The 22,139-nt window shown below is 34.5% G+C and overlaps 1 protein-coding gene and 1 long non-coding RNA gene across 5 annotated transcripts in view; one reads left to right on the top strand and one right to left on the bottom strand.

Moving 5' to 3' along the window:
- Window positions 1–18,567, top strand: part of LOC113492138 (protein yellow-like) — a 40,149-nt gene extending 21,582 nt beyond the window's left edge. For all 4 annotated transcript variants that reach the window (XM_026869469.1, XM_026869470.1, XM_026869471.1 and 1 more), the window contains exons 3-8: window positions 342–539; window positions 10,549–10,696; window positions 13,716–13,902; window positions 14,690–14,884; window positions 16,890–17,022; window positions 17,747–18,567. In XM_026869469.1, coding sequence (XP_026725270.1) covers window positions 342–539; window positions 10,549–10,696; window positions 13,716–13,902; window positions 14,690–14,884; window positions 16,890–17,022; window positions 17,747–17,851 — 966 coding nt within the window. In that variant the 3' untranslated portion in view covers window positions 17,852–18,567. The remainder of the gene's footprint in view (window positions 1–341; window positions 540–10,548; window positions 10,697–13,715; window positions 13,903–14,689; window positions 14,885–16,889; window positions 17,023–17,746) is intronic.
- Window positions 11,566–15,497, bottom strand: LOC113492147. Its single transcript, XR_003400480.1, has 3 exons — window positions 15,200–15,497; window positions 14,930–15,051; window positions 11,566–13,261 (listed from the first exon to the last, which is right to left on the bottom strand). It is a non-coding gene; the product is annotated as an uncharacterized LOC113492147 (long non-coding RNA).
- Window positions 18,568–22,139: the final 3,572 nt, after the last annotated feature.

Raw genomic sequence — 22,139 nt, 5'->3', positions numbered from 1 at the left:
GAGAATAAAAATGTAGAGCTTTTTACTTGATTTTTGCGAAAAACCCAGATGTATTCTTGTTTGACTAAATCTAATAATATAAATCTGTTGAGTCCATCAGAAAGATTTCCAAAAAATATGGAATAAGTTTCATATTATCATATCATTAAATAAAAAACAGCACTTGCTAATAAAAAAACGTACTGGTAAGTGACGTCACGCGAGATTTTAAGTGACTGCATCCCGTTCATTTTTTTGTTTACGAGATAAAAGAGTACGTACCAATGTTTCGTGTAATTTTATTTTGTTAAATTCCCTATAACCCAAAACATAGTAACCTAACGAATATGTTCATTTTCCAGGCTTACCCCGACTGGTCCTGGCACACGGCTGGTCGCGGCGACATCAACTGCACCGGCCTCATCTCCGTGTACCGCGTGCGCGCCGACCGCTGCAACAGGCTCTGGGTGCTGGACGCGGGCGTCGTCACCAGTATCGATGACTTCAGACGTGTCTGCCCACCCAAGATCCTCATCTTCGACATGGCTACTGATCGTTTGGTAAGTTTTCATTATTAGAAAAATAAGATAATTATCCTTCTTTCTGAATGATCAGTATTAGGTGCCGCTGTGGGTAGAGTAGAGGACCATACCGAGCGAATTTTGTCGTTACAATTCCTTATCGTTTACAATGAGGAAATTCAGTCAGGTTTATTTGCGACTTAAAGCTAAAATTCGACTGTAAAAATATTTTATCAAATTTATACTGAAATTCGAAAAATACCAATTTCTTTTTATTTTTCTTCTTTTGTCAGGAATTCCAAATTTTAGATTTACTAATGTTTATTGAACACAATTATTTTATTTGTAACCTTTACGCATGGTGGAATACATGCTAATACCCTTTCAGTCAATGGTCTGCTATTAAATTGCAGTGAGCCTTAAGGTAGACGTAACATTTTGGTCGATTTCCATATTATCTTTATTTAAAGCAAGATTCATCTCAATCTAATTTTTATTCATCACATCGCTGCCTTACTTTCTACAAGATTTACGAAACTAGAAAACAGGACATTAAAATTCGTACAATGTCCTAAAGACTCATGTTTCTGCGTTATCAAGAGATATCGACACACGCCTATTTGACCTCAGAAACAGGATCTCTTTGGTGTGTTGATCTTTTGAAGTGAACAGAAACCTACCACCACCTTTTAAAGTGACGTAATTGTAGTTGTAGAAGAGAGAGATAGCGCTCTACACTGTAAATAACGGCATCTCTTTTCTACATATTCAATACTATACTACGTTAAAACGTGGTGATGGTGGCCGGTAGGTCTCTAGGACTACAGACAATATATCTGTTGCCGGAAACTCATGCCGGTTACACGATGTCGTATACAAATACATTCACTTGAAAGATCTTCCGTTTAAGATTGGCTTAAACAGTTTGTTGCTTATGGTCCTAGCAATCAGTAATTAATAGCCATTTTAATTAACGAATAAACTTCCCGTCATTTATCGAGTTATGTTTAAAACTCTTTTCGATAACTTCTCGAGTCCTTCAATCAGTAGAAATAATTATAACATTACTAATATCTGTATCAGGAGGTTTTGAAATCGCGATCTAGAAATTCGAGTTTTGAAAATGCGATATTAAATGTCAATTTGTAAAAGGGGTCAAAACCAGTTGAAACCGGTCAGGACCAACTCATAGAGACCTGGTTCATTACTCTGATATCAGACTTGATACTGCGAAGTACTTAAACATATTACAATGTTGGTGTAACTAGTAAGTGGTCACATTACTTACATATAAGCAGTGAAGTATATATTACATCCGTAGATAATATACTAGCTTTTCACCCGCGTCGAGGTCGGTTATATCGCGTTTCCAAGAGAACTCTTCAAAAGTCCGGGTTAAAAACTATCCTATGTTCTTTCTCAAGGTCAACTCTATCTCTGCACCAAATTTCATTAAAATCTGTTGAGTGGTTTAGACGTGAAAGCGTAAAAGACAGACAGACGGACAGAGTTACTTTCGCATTTATAATATTAGATGGGATAATATACTTGTTCTAACTTTGCCTATTAGGACGACTTGTGTGGTCTTGGATGGTTACGTAAGGATGTTAGCTAAATATTCGATGTGAGAGTTTTAATTAATCACTTTATGGTGGTTGTAACTTCTTCCTAGATGGGTATAGGCATACATATTCCGATTTATTTAATATGTATGGTAAAAAGATGTATGAATTTTTGCGTTAATAAAACAGAATTTTATGTATCTGCTTCTGCAGTAAATGTTAAATATTTCTGAAGCTTATCTTATGATTGGGTAAAAAAAACAAATATGGAAGTGGTTTAAAAGCCAAAAAAATATTTCGAAATCTTTTTTAAAGAAGAGTAGAATACCTTGATTTTAGACATACAAGTACGTTACAGTGTAAACATATTTTTCACAGTACAACGTTTATTATTTTTGCGTTTTTGCGAGATAAGCGCTCTAGTTTCTAAAAAAGTATTTTAAATTTTTTAAATTCGACAGTGAATTTTTCGCCATCAATTTTATGTGAGTGTGTGTGTGCATAAATAGTATGTGTTTATGTGTGTATGTTTGTTACCTCTTCACTTTCGAACGGCTAGATCGGTTTCGATGAAATTTGAGGTGAGGTGACACCTTGGATTAACACATAGGCTACTATTATCCGACTGCAGCTCTTAAAGAATGGTAGCCATTTTGCAGCTATAACAACCAAGAACATAGCCGCGGGCAACCTCTAGTGATCGATCTTATTGAAATCATTATTATAAATCGACAACACATTACGTATAGACAAAAACACAGATATTAAAAGGACATATGGGTTATATTAGCATAAGGTTAACGTTTTTGCTTCTTAAAATATGCAACCGGAATTGCTGACACACTTGAATTAATCATGTTTTAATTGAATGTCGACTACAGCAATTGTTCAGATGACTGATTAATTTATTTTTAGAGCTAATATACTATTGTGTAACCAATCTCGTGTTAATTCTGTCTTGATTAGTTATCAGAAATTTTTGAGATATCATTTTCTATTGAATATATGTAGGTAAATTATTTTACTTGTGTAAGAGAGAAAACACTACGCTAAGTAGCGTTGTCACGCTTCCGCATCTGCAATGTTAATGCTTATAGGTTTGCGGAGACATATGGAATTAAACAAATAATTTTAAATACTAAAATTAAATCTCGCCATAATCGGTCAAGGCTTTACAGAGATTAGCCCGAATAAATGGATGGACAGATTGACCAATACGTAAAATTGAAAAAAATACGTGTACGTACCGTATTTATACGTACATTCACAGGCAGATAATAAAAAAACGGTTCTTACAATATTACAAACAGACATTCCAATTTTATTTATATCTATAGATAAGTCCCCAATTGAACTATCCTTTCACATAAATCTGTTGCCCTCACCGATGCAATTGACTTTTTTGCACCTTCATAAGGAGTTATTTTGACATACCTAATTACCGTCGCACCTCGCAAGTTTAATAGGCACATAGGCGGCAATTGATGTCAACTTCGTAACATTTAGATAGTTTAGTGTTTCTAAAGTTACGTATAACCATTATGTTGTTTAATTATGAAGCCATTATGTCATAGTTGGGTGTATAATATTTTTGTCAGTGTCAACTGTGAGATAAAATTGTAATAGCTGAGCTCATTTGACACAAACAATGTCTTTAATTTTGCTAGTAAATATGAATACTGTATTATTTTATTATTACACTTGGGACTGTATCTTACGATTTTTTTTTGAACTGCAAATTGCAGTCGGCTTGCAATCAGGGCCCCAATTCTGCTATTTAAAATGGCCGATGAATTAATGAAATTTGGATTAAAATGACAATTTTCGTTTTCTCTTAAGCATTTTTCTACACAATAATTGGAAATTCAATGTGGGACGCTAAACTCAAGGTCACTACAATTGAGTTTCAATTATTGTATTGGCAAAATGCTTAAGAGAATAGAAAAAATTTCAAATTTAATTCTATTGCCATTCATTCATCGGCCATTGTAGAATACCATAATTGGCCCTGACCGCACATTTGGGTTGCAGTTATATTGCAGTCGTGTCAACTTCATTTAAACTGCACTTAGCAATTTGCGTTAGGACTGCAGTTGAAATGCAGTTCATCTGTTCTTAGAGCCGAATTGACAAAATACAAACAATCATGTCAAATCAAAACTAAAATTAGTATTACATTCCAAAGCTACATTGCCAAGCGATCGTGACATGACGTATAATAAATACAATTATATTATAAAAAACTCATATAAATATATGAATTACAAGTAATTGTTTGTATCCACGCACAAACACGTTCTTTTATTGAAGTTTTTATATATCTCTGTTATAATAGAGTACAGCCGGTCACGCGTCAATGGTTGCAGACAATAACGAGAAATCAACCTTACTGCTTTGAGAAAAGCGCTATTAATATTCAGGTATTGTTACAGATTTGTTGTCGACTGTACATTGATACAAATTTTCACGGTTGATTGATTACTGTGAATACGTTTATCTTGTACACGAGCCAAGATAGAGATCGTTTTGATTTGTCAATTTCACTATTGATATTTATAAATTCATTTTAGATTCAAATTCGCCTCGACAGGTAGTGCGATTAACTTAATGTATTAGAGAGACAATATTGTGAATTAATTATGATGTCATAAAATTATCGTAATTGATTTTATTCCATAAATTATGCAAATATTGCCCGTGATACATGTTTCTTAATAAACATGTGCAAAAATGTTTTCTTTTAGGTCAATTTGAGGTTATCCGGCTTAAGATAAATAACTTCGTATATCTTTTCGAATCATAACAAACAGATTGAGACGACCTCCGTGGTCGAGTGGCGTACGCACCGGTTTCAAGGTGTCGCTAGCTCTGAGGTCCCGGGTTCGATCCCCGGTCGGGTCAATGTAAAAATTGACATTTCTACATTGTCTCGGGTCTGGGTGTTTGTGGTACCTTCGTTGTATCTGAATTCCATAACACAAGTGCTTCAGCAACTTACTTTGGGTTCAGAACAATGTATGTGATGTTGTCCGCATTTATTTATTATTTAAGTTCACTCTAGATTATTGATGCTTCAAATAAGCAAACATAATATAAACGACGTGAAGTAACTAGGAAACTAAATATTGAATTTCAATTCTTAAATTGGTTTCATTTTGTAACGTTTCAAATATGCGACACGAATTTATTCGCTGACAACTAGTTATGAAAGTTGATTGAATTACAACGCCCACATTGTACTTGGGTATATTTTGTTATTGTTATTGAATAGTGAATGACTGCACTGAGCCAAATGGTCAACAAGCGAAACCCGCTGAGCGCTGGTTGAGGGTTCGATCCCCGTGAAGGAGAAGCATTTGTGTAGTCCACGAATGCTTGTTCTAAGTCTGGGTGTATTGTACCCACGCACAAGAAAACAAGTCATCAAAATAACAAGATTTGAATGTTGTAATATTGTTCTTAAGTATGGGTGTCGTTTAAATAAAAACCAAAAGTTTCGCAATACAGGTGCGGTTACCGTGTCAACAATGCATTGCTCTGTCAAAAATATTTATCAACTTTTCAAGTTCACGAGATTAGATCGCGATCACAATGTAGTAACAGACGGTATAGTTTTGTTTCACTACCGATATTGCTATTATAACAATGTTCATTCATAGTGTTATCTTTTAACTTACAAGATAGTTTGATTTTTGTTTTTTTGCCCTGACACAATATAGATTTTTTTCTTTGGTACTTAAAACAAAATGGTTTAATGGTCCTGCCACCGTAAGGTTGTTGGGTTTCGTATCACCACTGCACTTCCATCTTAAAGGTTATCTCTAGGATTCATATATTTATTAATTTAAAGTTTCAAAAGCGGGGTGAATAGGATTAGTGTGGTAAATAGAGACTGATTTTGAACAGAGTTTCCTATCTTCAATCATATCGAATGTGTTTATTTTTAAATGACAGGAGCTTTGTTATAACAGGGAAAGAAACCGTCACAAATGCTAGGTACTTTGTTTAAGCAGTCAAAAGTCATCATAATCAATTCGTTTATTCTAAGAACATAAAATCCGTTTCTGTATACCCCGCCAATTCCTAATCATCCTGTTTAACGATACTTAAGCAAGTACATATTACAACTTCTTAACGTTATACGTACAGCTGTATGGAACGAAATAAAGCGTAGGTTATAAAATCTTGTTAATCACAAATAGTCTAATGGCATTCTGTTGCCGACATAACTATACAGAGTTTATTGTGTATAATTAGCGTTAACATTTAAGTAGGTATCTATTTACAGCCAGCAACGAAAGTCTAGAGTAACTCAGTTTTATAGGTTGTCACACATCTATAATACCCATTCATTTTAACATTTTGTATCCTAAATTACTTAGGTTCCGCTGTCCGCCATAGCTAGACGGATCAAATTTTCACAAATGATGTATTTCTGCTGCCAATATTACAAAAAATACTAAAAAATGCTTTGAAGTTAAGCATAATTCTGGTAACAAATGATGTTAGATTATGTGAGGTTAAATTTGCGGCTGGGTATCTACAATTTTATTTGTCACCAAACCGATTCGTTTATCTTTAGCCTACATGGCCTGATCCTTCAGAGTCAGGAGTTTGATTCGCACTTGATCGGTTCTAAAACAAGTTTGAGGTATAACCGAGGACTTTACACTACTTATGTAATTTCTAACCTTAATTATTGAATTCGATTGTCAAAAGCACTGTAAACCTAATAGTGTTCATGGACTTTTATCGCTGACTGTACACACACATACCTAGGTACTTTTCGTATACGTAGTTATATAGTTACATATAACCTTCGCGAGGAGAGCTTTTGTAAAAAGGTATCTAGATACAGATTGATGTCTAGATTAGAGGCGGTAATGAAAGAGTCACGAATTATGGATTGAGGCTAAGCTGGTTATGTAACTGCCTTGTTTTGCATCTTAGATTTTTTTGCCTCAACGGATATAAGTTTCGTAACAATAATTATTTGTAGATTAATATCTTTTTTTATTTGTTTTTTTTTTTTTTAAATAGTAATAGCGGATTTTATGCAGACCAGATAGAGTAAATATACTATGCCATTTGAATAGGCACATTTAAATTTAATTTTTATTTTATTTTATGCAATATTCGAAATACAAAAATATTTCATATATATTTTTGCAGAAATTTTTGGTAGTTGGCAATGACACAGTAAGCCGTTGTTTCACTTTACACGTAAGCCTAATAAAAATAATAATATTTGCTATAACATAAATATAGACCTTACCACGTTAATTATTGAGTGCAATTTTAAATGCCCTCCCATAAAAAACAATAAGGTGAAGAAATGTGCGGTTAGTAAACATTGGTTTTTAGGGTTCTGTATAAAAAGGGTAACATTTAAATGCCTGAGGCACCACTTTCTTTCGTCTAATCGTTTGTCCGGCATAAGGTTGTATATAAGGAACCCTTGACAGTCAGGTTAAAAGGGTTTGTTAAAAGGATGTCGTTATGCAAAGGTTGAAAGGATGACTAATAAACTTCTAGAATCCGACTTCAAAATGGTTTATCGCCCAACCGATTAGTTTTTCTGAAGCCTGTTTGTACGAAACCCTGAGCTCGTCGCCCGGCTCGCACTTGACCGGTTCTTATTAAGAAACTCATGCATATGCTTACGTATCATAAAGAAATTACACAAAGATACCTTTGCTTAAGTAAATGTTGGAAGTGCAAATAAAGACATAAAATCAACAGGAACTATTTAGTGATCACCTATTCCTTATAGCATTTGCAGAAATATAAATTTATGCTTTGCACTAACTATACATTTAATTCAAATAGATGCAGTGAAAGGAGTTATTTCTAGGTTCTATTATAATATATGGCCATAGTTATAAATTCTCTACAGTCTAGAGACTGCGAATGTTCACTGGATTTCCAAGTGTTTATTATACAGGAACCGGAAAACCAAAGTCTGTTAGAAAGGGTATGAACCTTAGGTTTCTAAATTGGAAAGATAAATTGTTACGGGTAGCAACAGAAATTGAGTAACGGACAGATTTTCAAAACAACTGCATGCCGAGTAAGACGAGCATTTTTGTAATCAACGAATGCTTGTTCCGCACGTGTTTTATATGTTTGTCAAACCCCCCGCGAAGCAAAGATTAAATTCCTTATTGCCGTAGTCGATTTTTTAAGTAGAAAAAGAAAACAACCGTAAAGACACCAAGACTAAGGACAATCATTCGTGATAGTTATAGTTAAAATAACTGCTAGTCTTATTACGAAAGACTAGAGTATCTAACAACAATAGCTAATGCGTGTTAAAACAATTAACATTGGGCTTGAACCTTCGCGAAATTAGAGTTAACAGACCAAAGTTAATGGAATGAAATAATTCATGTTATAGTACGGAAATAAACCTTGGAATAGATATTGGTTGGTGCACTATGTAGTAGAGTACCTACATAGTGGTATTTTATGTGAAGTTTCATGCAGTTATAGTTTATTTTGGGGCTCTACAACCCTCTAGGTAAGAGCGTTGAGCATTATATAGGATTCATTTTTCAACCACCAAACTTATTTTTAATTCTTAACCAAAATGTCAAAATAGTGTCGGCCAAAGGCTTGATGAATACAGAAGCAAGAAGGTAAATTGTTATAGGCGGCTTAGGAGTCATCTTCCTGATAGTGTGTTTATTTGGTCATCACTTTTTTGGCATTTTCAATTGCATATCCGCTTTTAATGTTGTATGATTAAAATTTGGCTACGCGTTGAAAAATACCTTTTATTTCGTTGTGGAAAAGACATTTGGCTAGAGACGCTTACACGACTTCCGAGAGCAATGCTTAAAACGCCGTTAATTCAGGAATTCTTCTCTCAATTACAAGTTAAATAATGGATGCTATTGTAATTGGGTACCGAACAAAACAGTATCTACGTTGGCTATCAGAAATTCTAATGAACAACATCCTGAGAGATGCGTGAAGATCGACACTTGATGCATATTTACTAATGTGCGTAAATAATTATGTGTGTTCGCGTTTATAGGAAGCTATAGATTACAATAACGATTGTACAAGGTTTCCATTGCACAAAATGTTCTGCAACAAATAATTATAGAGTAGTGTATAATGCATAAGGTTAACAATCTGTGTTATACTAGGGCCTGATATTTAGTTAATTGTATGAATATATACTTAAGATCATGCATTTAGAATCCTGTCTCAATTTTCTTAAAAGGTTGGCGCTTAAATCGAATTATGTAGTGACTTCGAGAGGTGGAGAACAATTAACTAATTTGTAAGTTTGCCAGTAAATATTAGACAGGATATTTTATATGCCTCTGTTATTAAATGGTTATTCATATTCACAATCACATTTAAGATCGACTTCTAGCCAAACGTGAATTTAATTGTCTAGGTATAATAAAAAAGTAATATACATTCGGTAATAAATCTACATCAATTGTTAGCAATCAAACGCAAAAACTCACTTCCCACTGCAGTCAAATGAAAAAAGTCTATTGTATGAATTTATTGATTAATAGTTCACATCAATCAAAGCGCCCCATTCTTTCCGAAATCATTATTCATTTTTGTACAGTCAGGAGGACAAGTTCCCCTGTGGTCTTGGTGTCGATAGCTTAGACGAGGTCGGCTTATTATTTGAAAGGGTGTGCCGACTGCCGCGTTCAATTGTCCGTAATGCAATTGTCCGTTTCAAATACGCACAATTTGTAGGCGGTTAGCAACTAGCTCTGTATTCTAAACTAGTGAATGGTGTTCAACCTCGTGAACGGTTTAACGAATGTAGCCGCGGTATTTGTTCTTCACGAAATTTGCCTGCAATTAGTCCATGACGGGGATATTACATTTCTCTTCGGCCTCACGGATTACGTTAATTAAAGTGATAAGTCGACGTTGTTTAGGAATGTTATAGTCTATTGTTTTATGTAGCTTTTTTATGTTATTGTTAAATGTTATTCGTAATTGTCAAATTTTGGCCATCCCATTATTCCATTATCAAATGAACAATTGATAGGTGCTGCTTGGTTCAGATTTATGATTTCTCTCTCAAAGAGATATTAAAAAAATATCATACATATATTACAAATATATATATATCATAGATTTCATGGGATTGTCTAAGAAATTGAAGACAAGACCCAACAACTAATATACATACCTTGGATTACCGGACCTCTTTACACAGTTCCAAGGAATGTTTTCCTGTTTTAAACCCGACGCAAAAAGAGAAGTTTGACGTATCTGTCTGTATTTTTGTGGTATCATAGCTTCCGAATAAATCGAGTTATTTAAATTTTATTTTATATTAAATTTACTTAATTTGTATTAAAAGTGAATTATGTGCAAGTATTCTTAAATTTCATAAAAATTGCTCGAGCAATTAATTGTTTTTACTGTTTTCAAATTTTAAATTATATTTATACTACCATCCATATACTAGTATCAACATTCTAGCGCTCATGTTCCAGGTCCGCAGCGTGTACTTCCCTCGCGAGCTGCTCCGCCCCAGCTCGCTCCTCACCAACATCGTGCTGGACGACACGCGGTCCTCCTCCTCCCGCCTGTCCTCCTCCTGCGACAACCTCTTCGCCTACATCAGTGACACAGTTGCACCAGGTAAATAAAAAACCAGGACCCCGTTTCGGCTATTATACAATCAATGAATGGCAATAGGACCAAATTTTAAATTATTTTTATTCTCTTAAGCATTATGCCAACACAATAATTGTATTGTCCTTGAGTGTACCGTCCCATACTAAATTTCCAGTTATTGTGTAGGAAAAATGTTTACGGAAATACGAAAGTGTATTTTTGAGAAAATTTTCTTTCATTCAGCGGCCATTTTAAATAGGAGGTCGGAATGAAATGCCACTTTATTCATTCGAGTGATTCGGTCAGCGGTACTAACCGGTAATAATCCAGTAGAAAGAGTTTGGGGATTTTGCCAAGTCATTTTCCTCCTTTTTCCGTTTAGGAAGGAGAAAGTCCATGATGATTTTTGGTCGGCTTCCAAGAAGCGGAAATATTTTAAAAATCGATTTCGAATGAAAGCACAAATTTTGAGTGTATTTCTATCAGCCAGGAAGAGTACAGATTTCGAAACTAAATAAAGTACCATTTATATTTTTATTACACGAAATATAATAATAACATCCTTCTGATGGTTATGTAACCTCATTTAATGCATATCTTAATAGAGGCCCTTAGACTAAGTGAAAATGCTTAGGTCGAAGTACAGATGTTAATAAATTAACCAGTAGTAGAGGTAATAAATATTAACCTCGTTTCCAAAACTATCAGTAATTCCCAGTAATTTCGCTTTCTCTGAAAAGGGCGTGTTGCGATCGTAGATTAATTTACGTACGCTATGTCAGGCAAAAACAAAAGAAAACTTAATAGAACTATGTAGTTTTTGTTAAGTTCCATTGCTAAACACCGGATATTTAATTTATCAACACATCAGAACAGATTAGCTTTTTAAATTTATCCTGCTCACAGAATGTTTCAATAATTTAAAGTAAAAAAAACATTGTAGATTTCTTTCGTATTACAAGAATCAGCTAGCATGGTATAGGTAATTGCTAATTATGATATCGAACATAAATTTTAAGTGATTGAATATCCGTAGAGCGCGTTAATGACCGTATAATTAGTATGAGTCTAAACTAGTGGCATATTGAATAATTGCCGGTTAAGTACATGTGTTTGGGTGTTTAGTGACCACCGAAGCGTACAAATGTTGCTTTCTCCGAAAATGTGATGCAATTGCTGACATACGCGAAACTAATACTAATTAAATTGACGGAGTAGGTATGTCCTTCTGGGAAACTATAATATTGCGTAAGTTTAGTGTGAAAAGTATAATTTACGATGTTACCGGTACGTTTATTGCCATTTACATGGTCGAGTTCGTTTCTCTTTTATACATATGAGAGATTTGTGATACAACAATAGATTATGATCTGTTTATGTTATACGCAACAGCAAAAATTATGAGAAAAAATAGAGGCAGAGGTACCAGCTACCTATTAAGCTAAGCTGTATAATTAAAATATAACAATAGATAGTAACTCTTTAGATATATAGGCTTATCCTATAGTTGAAGTAATTGTCTCAAGGATAACGCAGCCATTATTTCTTCATCGTAAAATGCTTAACTTAAAAGAATGTTGGGCGCCATTTTTTCAATGAAAAGGTTGATATGACTTGTAATTAAGACCTTCTTGCGAAAAAAAAATGTGTAAGTGTTAAAACCAGTTTACGGCGACCTTAGGGTCTACCACCTACCAGAAACCGTCTTAAAGTAATATTATCATGGTTGTGGGAGCGAGACAGAGATGCCACTTTACGAGTATATAGCGATACTCGTAGAATGGCATCTCTCTTCCGCATTAATATTAGTTTCAGACTTAGCAGTAAAAATAACTGGTTTTGTGCCAAAATAAAATGAAATATATGTAGGTATGTATGGGTTATTGAAAAGTTCCTTTGGTCATGTTCTCATATATAAGATCGTTGTGAACAAAGTGTAGGTATGTATATTGACATGTTATCAAAACACAAGGTTTGATTTTAATTACGCTGTCGCTTAAGACGCAAACGCCTGATAAAATAAAGTTAGAAAACAGTCGAGGATCTAAGAACTATTGTATGAATGAGTATTTTATATTATAAGTAGGCATATTCATTTCAATAACTCACAAACATTGATTCACATGAGCTTAAACTGAGAATTTTGTAGAGTAGGAAATAAGCAATCACTTTTGTTGATAAGGATCATTGGAAACCTGTGAATGTATGTTGCTGAAGGCCTTAAAGACCGTTCAAAAGTGATTGCTCGTGACAGATTGTCCCACCCTTGCCTCACCTCGTGTGGCAAACAGGGGACACAACCTCTTAAACTAAAACTGTCGTGGATGTGGAAACAAGAGGCTGCTCTACAAAAGTCCACGCCATGTAATGCGCTATCTCACTCACATCAAAAAATGACGTAGTTATAATGGTGGTCGCAGGTTCACAGTTTATCGCTGTACTACGTTATGAACAACCACTAAGTGGTACTTAATAATGAGAGTTCTTGCACTAACGCTTAGAAACATTATTCCCACAATTGATTCGTATTTATCACTTGCATGTAAAGTCGATCGATTCTCACACTGCAGTTTTATTACTGTTTCAAACCTGAGAACAATATGTGATGAAAGATTAGTTTTTGCGTGATTTAGTCCTTTTATGACAAATTCTTAAACAGTTATATAGCTATTTATAGCTTATATTTTTTGGTGGGTCAGGTTAGAACACTGTTTGAAAAAATATATCTTGATCAATCAATCAAGATTTTTTTATTTATAGGTACTTAAAACTTTGCGGCCTTTTACAGGCATTACAAACGCAGCATTGATCTGAATTTAAAAGCACTATTCGATTAACGCTAAAACATGACTTCATTTTTTAATCATTTTTTTGACGTCGCTAATATTAACATTTCCTAACAATCTTCAAGAAATATATTCAAACATCATCTTACCGATGGGTGAGGTGATGTTTGAATATATTATGATATATGGGTGATGAACGATAACCTTATTCTGTTCCTCCAGAATTATCAGAAATTCACAAAACCTTTCGTTTCCAGGTATTATAGTGTACGATGGCAGGCGGGACAACGCGTGGAGAGTGACACACGCCTCCATGTACCCGGACCCCGACCTCGGAGAGTACGACATCGGTGGCGAGAAGTTCACCCTCATGGACGGAGTGGTCGGCCTCGCGCACTCGCCGGCGCAGGGACTACTGTACTACCAGCCTTTGGCCACTGACAGGTATGTACGACTTGTCAATGAATTTCATTGCCTTATAACTCCAGGCTATCAAGACAAGTGAGATACCTTCGACCGTTAACGTTAGTACGAGTGGCTAGTAACCCGATAAGACTGAAGATAGGTCAGGCGCAGGATCTACATTTTGACCTGCCTTCCGAATTACAAAAGTTGCGGTATGATTGCGATTGAACTTGAGAACTATTGAGACAACAGAAATACTAAATTTCTGTTGTCTGACTGTGGGGCTTAAACAGTGGGGGTTAAATAAAATGGTGTACAGTTGTTTCGAGTATTTGGCTGTGTTCACTTCACTTGTACATTCAGCACGTGAAGGTTAACATATTTTTTGATGATTCCGGCCTCCTTTTCTGAAATAAGTTGTCATGAAAACAATTTGAAACCCAAAACCTAAAACTATTATTGCACATTCAGTGCAGCTGTGTCAATTGATTTTAATTGGCATTTCATTATTTTGATGACGTAAATGCATCATAGAAAGACGTAACAACTTCAATACCAAGAATTGCACAAACTCTTCAAGATGAGCACTATTCTTAGAATACTAAGATATTCTAGGTCCTTGCTCCGCTGTTAAGCTGGGAAACTATATTAAGTTTTGCCTTCCCACTTTTTCGCATCTCGTTTGACTGCCGCTTAATTGCTTCCCCGAATACACCGAACTTCAGTGTTTCGGTGGATTTCCTTGTATACAGTTCAGTTGCTATAATGGGCACGTATGGAGGGCTTGTTTCAATTAGAATACCCCTAATATTGTATGCTTTTGCAGACTTTTCAGCGTATCGACCGCGGTGCTAGCGTCTGGTCCCCCAGCAGAGGGCACCGACCTGCCCGTCAACCTGGTGGGCCGCAAATCCTCGCAGGGGCTCGGCGTGGCCGTGGACCCAAGAGACGACACCATCATCTTCAGCCCCATGACCGAGACCGCCATCGCAGCCTGGAACCCCATCACTAACTCGCACAAGTAAGAATAATTGTTCTTTTTTAGGTGATGTAACGGTTTACTCACGCGTATTCATCGGGGTAGCCCGACTATTTAGTTTCGGACCCAACCGGAGTCCTTAATCCTGAGCTGCCGCGTCAGCGCAGGCAATTATACTTCTTCTTTTTATCAAATGGTTGAGGTGCAACCTGTTGTAAGGGTTTAAACTTTAAACCGCCTTCTGATGTGACTTATCTACTTTAATCATCATTATCAAAACATATGTAGTTCAAATTGACTGTTGTTAGCTAAGACTGTGTTTGAAGACTAGTTTTAAACATTTAGGTTGATAATTACCTTAGGTGTGGTTTGATTATCATTCAATTTTCGCTAAATAAGGAAGGAGCAAAAACGTTTATAGTCAAAATAATTATTTCGTAATAATTCGGTTTTGACCTGCATTACTTACTTTTCACATCTCTGTCACATTTGACGATTTATTAATTTTTCATTCATTCAATCTGTATTCGTCATTGTGTTGCATTTGATGCAATAATAAAAAAGGTTTGTTATTAAAGGTTATTGAATCATAGGTTTTTACGAGTCGTGCGATGATAATATAATATAAATTAATAAGTTGTTTTTATTGATATTATATTGCACATAGGTACTATGAATCATTTTTGTAATAAACAATAAACGATTTAATAGTTATAAGGTAATAAGGTGCATCGGCTTTCCTTGATAAAGGCGGATTCCTGAGGTTTTCTTACACATCGTGGGAAAATCCAATTGATTTGTAACTGCGGGTACAGCTAGTAACAGAAGGTGATTAACTTAATGTGATTTATAAAGAGCTAGTTGGAACCTTCAATTAAATGAAGGAATAGATGTTTAGTATGTTTTAACTAAACATGATGTTGACTAGCCCACTAACCTTGGGTACTTTTTGGGTAGTTAATTACCAACAGTAACACGAGTGAAGGGATGGCAGGCCGGTATGATTGCAGACAGGTCAGGCCTAAATTTTTACTTGCCTCCGGATTATTAATTACGGAAGATAACATATTTGTTTCTAAAACACACGCAACACTCGAATAGTTTAGAATTCAAATTCAAGTCTTTATTATTCTCTTAATCTATAAAATCGTTTAAACGGTATAGCTGGAAGAAGTGGTTAGTGTGTGACTTGATATTGAACTTCAGACCCTTGGACCTGGTCTTTATACTGTCATACTACCAGGCTACCTTTAAGAAAATACTCATTAAATTTGATTGAGTTCGCTTGTTTTGTTTGAGAATCTGATTGTGCATCGCTTTTCTTGTTGACCGTACAAGTAAATCATGATGAAAGGTCAATGAAACTCTTGCAGCTAATGATGCAAAGGGAAGTTCACAATTAATCACAGCACTACAATGACTCTTAAGTCATTTACTTATTCGAAGAATGTTTCCTATTGAAGGAAGTTACTGAACGTCTCGGTGTGTGCATTTCGTTTTCCTATCTTTACATACAATGTATGAGTAGAGTTGGTAATTAAAATATTGTTGTATGATGTGTTCGTGAATATCTTATACGTTACTCGTTCCAGGTTAGTCCCGATTTGTATTAAGAACATTTTGAGTTTTGACGTGAAAAATATAACAGTAGAAATTCCTAGTAATCAAATCTCTAGAGTAGATCCGAAGACTCCCAATTATTAAAAAATGAAAAATTAGCCAAATCGAGCGCCATGTTAGAGTTACCGTAACAAAAATATTATTATTATAGGGAGATCAAAACTTATTCACCAAAACCTGACAAGAAAAATAAGTGTTTAGCTTTTTAAAATCTATAACTTTGTGTGGCAATAATAATACATCCACTTGGCACTAAAATATGTCTCGCGCGGCTGACTGGGCCGTAATTTAATTTCCGATTTCCAATTCGATCATCATTCATTTTAAATAACGGAATTCTGGCCCTAATGACTTGCAACACAAGCCGCCGTAGTCTTAAAATCGTCAGGACATTATTATATTAATTAACTTGCGTCTCGTGTTGCAGGGTGCTGGCGCAGGACCCTGAGAAGCTTCAGTTCTGCGCGGAGGTGCGGTGGGCGGAGCGCGACAACGGCGCCGTGTGGGCGCTCTCCACAAGATTCCACAAGTTCTTCCGACGATCTGCATCGAAACATGAGGTAACGACATTACAATTCATAGTTATCTACGTAGTGTCTTGACTGCACGGATAGCCGAGTGGTTGCGGTCACCACGCTAAACCCGCATTGAACGTCGTGTCGCGAGTTCGATCCCCGCGTAAGGCAAGCATTTGTGTGATCCACGAATGCTTGTTCTGAGTCTGGGTCTGGGTGCACGTGATTTGTGTGTTTGTAAAACCCCCCGCGACACTATGATAAACTAGGATTCAATTCTTACTACTGCGGGAGTAGCTTCTATCTGATTAGTCACTTGAGCAAGATGAATAAGTATGCGGTATTGACGTACGTATTGTGTTGATATTTGTTTAACTGGTGTGAATAGTACTAATTGAATAAAAGAATATTGTACTGTAACACACTCGTAGTAAAGTGTTATTGACCCGCAAAAACTTTCAATACTGACGTTGTCTTTATTTCTTTGGATTATATGATGAAATGCCTTCCGACTGAAAGTTCCGAAAACATTACAATTTTTTCAATGAAAGCAACTATCCTACTCATGTTATAAACGTGAAAGTTTGTTAGTATGGATGGATGCTTGTTACTCTTTCACGCAAAATCCACTGAACGGATTTGGTACATAGATAGTTTACAACTTATTTTTCATACCGATTTCATGTTCCTGTGGGATCATTTCTGAATTTTCACCCGAACACTTAGATCTAAATATAACAGTAGAAACTCACTCTCTTGTTCATTCCAGATCAACATTCGCATCGTGCGCATCATCGACAATGGCTTCGTGTCTCTCCAACCGCACGTGCTGCGTCGCGCCGCCAGACAATTCAACGCCACCACAAACTACTGAGACCACAAAACAAGCACGTCCGCAGACACACACTGCCAAAGTCATTGCAGCTTCCATTTCAGAGAGCCGTTTAATAATAAAATAGTAATATAATTCAAAAAGAGTTACCAAAAATTAACAGGGCTTGTAGACAAGTTACGTTGCTTTACATTATTGCATTGAACTAACACTTAAAAGTCTTACCAATGGAATCGTTCTTTCATATTTGAAATTTTCTACTCTTTATCTATTCCAAAGCAATGTAACATTGTCTACGCCCTCAGATTTCAATTCCTTCTGTAACATCTTAATAATTAAATTAAGCGAATGCCATTTAGCACCTACAGCGACTTTGTACGGATATAAGTTAAGCTACCGAAGAGGTTCATTCATAAAGCGGTTAGTGTTTTTCTAAGAATTATTTTATGTGTGTTTAAGCAAACAGTTTGTGCATATATAGAATGTAAACGTCATACGTCAATAACGAGTGTCGAGGTTCTTGAACTGAGATCGCAGTTTTAAGATGCGGTCATTATCGTCAAAGTAAATTTAAGGTCAATAAAATGTAAATAGTGAGTCGTTTCTCATTAAAATAGGGCAAAAAAACTCTCTAGAGTCCCTATTTTCAGCTTTTTAGGCAAACGCATGCTATATTCTTTACGAATATATGTTATTGCGGGACCATTAAATTTTCTTATTTTTTCTTCTGGAACTATTGACAATAGAGTATTTGACTAAATGTAATGATTAAAATAAATGTATAGTCCGTCAGGCATATGTAAAAAAAAATGAATTTGTATTATTCATTTTTCACAACAATAAACAGTAAGTAAGATAAGTAGCACTTAAGTTTGGTAGTGTAGGCTAAAAATATCACTTACTGGTAAAAAACGTACGGTAAGTGACGTCACAACAGATTTTAAATCACTGTATCCCCTTCATTTTTGGTCTTCAAGATAAAATAAAAAATACGAACCATTTTTTTTTGGAAATCTGTCTGACGGACTGAATAGTTATTGTTGTCAAAAACCCTAGTGAATGAATCCTAACAGAAGTTAAAGAATCTCGTAGCACTCGTTCAGTTATCAGGTACCAGTGAGATTCGGAGAGGCTAGCTTAATTTCCCTCGTATATAATTTATTTGCATATAGTACGTGAAACAAAGAATGTATGAATGATAACATGCGTGTATTTCTGGAGAGTTTTAGTTTTAGGCGCTGTAAATGAACTTGAAAGCTTTTTATTCCTTTTCTATTTTAATAAAACCTGCTTACATAATATATTTATAATTTTATGCTTTGATCATCAAATCACAATGTAGCTTATTGCTTCTAAAGCCTATTTTGAAATTAAACTTCTTTTTAAATCATCTATAAATTTTTATTAAACATTTTTTTTAATGTTTACAATAAGTTGGGTTTTTCAAATCGGTTTAAAATTTACTTAACACAGTACATAGATAATTTGTTATCTATGACACAGCATATCTCCATATGGTCGTCTTTTACTTATATTTTGAATGTTCATATTATATTTATATCAGGCATGTACTAATACCCTTAAGATGGCCTTTTCTTGTGTCATAGTGTGATGGTGTTACACTAGAGAATACTGCGGTTTTAAACCTCATTATCTTAGCTGAGCAGTAAAAAAAAAACAAATGAATTTAAAAATCGAAATATAAAAAACGCTGAATAAGAACTTGTTTCTTTATTTACCTTTTTGTTAAACTAGTACAGTTATATTCCAATTAAGTTAATTACGGATATAGTATTTAAAAAACGGGCAATTTACATAGAACTTGCCCATTATAGGCAGATAAAACATTTGTATGTTATCTATGTTGGCCAAATAAGCACCAAATGTGAATTACCCGACCTCTATTTACCGGTTTCTTTAGAAATTGTTCCCAATACATGTTTTCCCGTAATAAGGTTTTTCCCCTTTTTACTTACCACGTCTATTTGAACTAGAAAAAGCCTATATGTTTGACATGACGTCATGTTTGAACTAACACTAGTAAATACTATATTTAAGTTTAAAAAAATCTATTTACATATTTTGTATCTTGAACTTATATTTTTAGGAGGTAAGAATTTCTTTTTCACGAGGTCTAATATGGTCTAGTCTAGGATTAGAATAAACATGTATAAAGGACGTGTAATATACCTACAGATTATAAATGGTTACCAGTACGCATTGCCTCACGCTGACGTCACAACAAGATGGCTTTGAAACTACCCATTAAACGATGCGCTTGCCTGTACCTACTTACGTAATTGTACATAGATATTAATAGATTCGTGATTGTCAAATAAGGATAAAATGTATTGACTATCCGTCATATAAACAGTCGAATGCCGTCAATTTCTTATAAGCAGGAGTGGTCGTTAAATACAAAACTCACCTGCGTTAAATCTTATATTTTTATGATATTTCTTGGAATGTAAATAATTTATTTTTCAGACGTTTTATGATGCAGAAATATTTATAATCCTTTTTTTAATTGGTTTGATTACAACAATAAAAAAGATACGTAGAACTACACAGCAACATTTTACAAGAGAATACATTGATAGAAACCGCTCAAATGTATGGAGATGACAGGACAAAGTCACGTGTTTTATCGAAGCTGTACCTAATTAAATGTCATTTCCATATATTGAATTATTTTCTTTACACGTTAAAATTGTATCTCAATTGATTAGAGGGACTGTTACACTTTGGTCCTAAATAGTAAAGTTCTCACCATAACTCTTTATAAGTCGGATTTCATGAAAGAGATTTATTCTTTTTTGTCAATATAAAACCTTATTACCTTATTTTGAAATACCTACTTTTTGAAAGCCAATACATTTTATCAGTGACTGCGTTCTGCCATAAACATTATCTTGTAAACAAACCGCAGATGTTACATTGTTTGTAACTCTTGTACAGTGCAGTATCTCAACAAGCTTCATACAAAAATTAAGTACCGGTTTGTACTTATGCCTTGTAAAATACATCTGTATGTGATTTGCGTTAAAGATATAAATGTAATATATCGATACGGCGGTCTGTATGCTATTTTTATATTTTTAATAATAAAAAAATATTTAAAAATTATTTGTTTTTGATTTTCCGTTTTTTTCCTTATTCTCGAAATTAAACTTGTTTTCGAATTGAAATCTGTTTGAGCAGTGTCTAGTATAGTTATAAAAAAATATGGGTAATCAATTTCTTTAGGTTTTTTGCGGCACCCTTAATATCGAGGTACCAACTTGCAGTTGACAGATTTCGGTTTAATTTATTTGAATGGAAGAATATGAGATAAAAGATAAGTATATTTAAAAGCAAGTTAGAAAAACTCTTTATTTTATTTAGCGTATCTAAATTAGACAACGATACGTCAATGATTAAAAATAAATTAAATACCATTTGTTTCTTCTGTCAAAAAGTCAATTAAAACGATAGCAACCGACTTAACATTTAGGGCAATTACAACACATTCCGTTTTATTTACACGTTACTGAAATACAGCTTGCTAAATATACATATGCCTATAAGATAGTATATCTTAATTTATTCCTAGGTATAGTTTATTGGTATGTTCATTTTGATACTAAAGGACTACATTAGATACAAAGGTTCAGGGAACGATGAATAAATGAAAAATTGGCTTAAAATGACAGTTTTAGTATCAGCTCTATCTATCTCTTAAGCATTTTTCGTACACAATAATTGGAAATTCAGTACGGGATGGTACACTCAAGGTTAATTCAATGAACTTCCAATTATTGTATTGGCAAAATGCTTAAGAGAATAGGAATAACTTCAAATTTAATCTAATTGTCATTTATTCATTGAATGATGAATTCGGCCATTGTAAATAGCAGAATCGGGGCCCTGAATAATCGTTACAAACCACAACATATCATTAGATTCAGTGGCCATAGTAAATTAATTGCAACTATAAAACAACTATTCGAATTAGCAATTCGTATTCGTTGGTCTTCAATTTCCTAGATTTAAAACCGGATAATTATCTAACAATAGTCTGGCATTCTGCAGTATAGGTTTGACGTATTATTTAAATAATGATTCAAAAGAAATAAAAAAGGGAGAAAAGTAAAAGGTACCTCTCATTTGTATTACGTATATATTCGTATGGATTATTTCAGATAAAAAATAAACTTACCCAGTTAGTGTTTTTTTATAGAACAAAACGTTAGGCAGAGATTAGTTAGGCAACCTTTTTTTTAAACATCCTACTCTTTTGAACTCGAAATCTCCCTTACTCTCTTAGTAATTCAGATGAATCTCTTCAGAC

This window comes from Trichoplusia ni, chromosome 3, assembly GCF_003590095.1.
Source record: "Trichoplusia ni isolate ovarian cell line Hi5 chromosome 3, tn1, whole genome shotgun sequence".
Classification (NCBI taxonomy): domain Eukaryota; kingdom Metazoa; phylum Arthropoda; class Insecta; order Lepidoptera; family Noctuidae; genus Trichoplusia; species Trichoplusia ni.
Note: the sequence above shows the minus strand (reverse complement) of the source record. Positions and strands in the feature narration are given on the sequence as shown.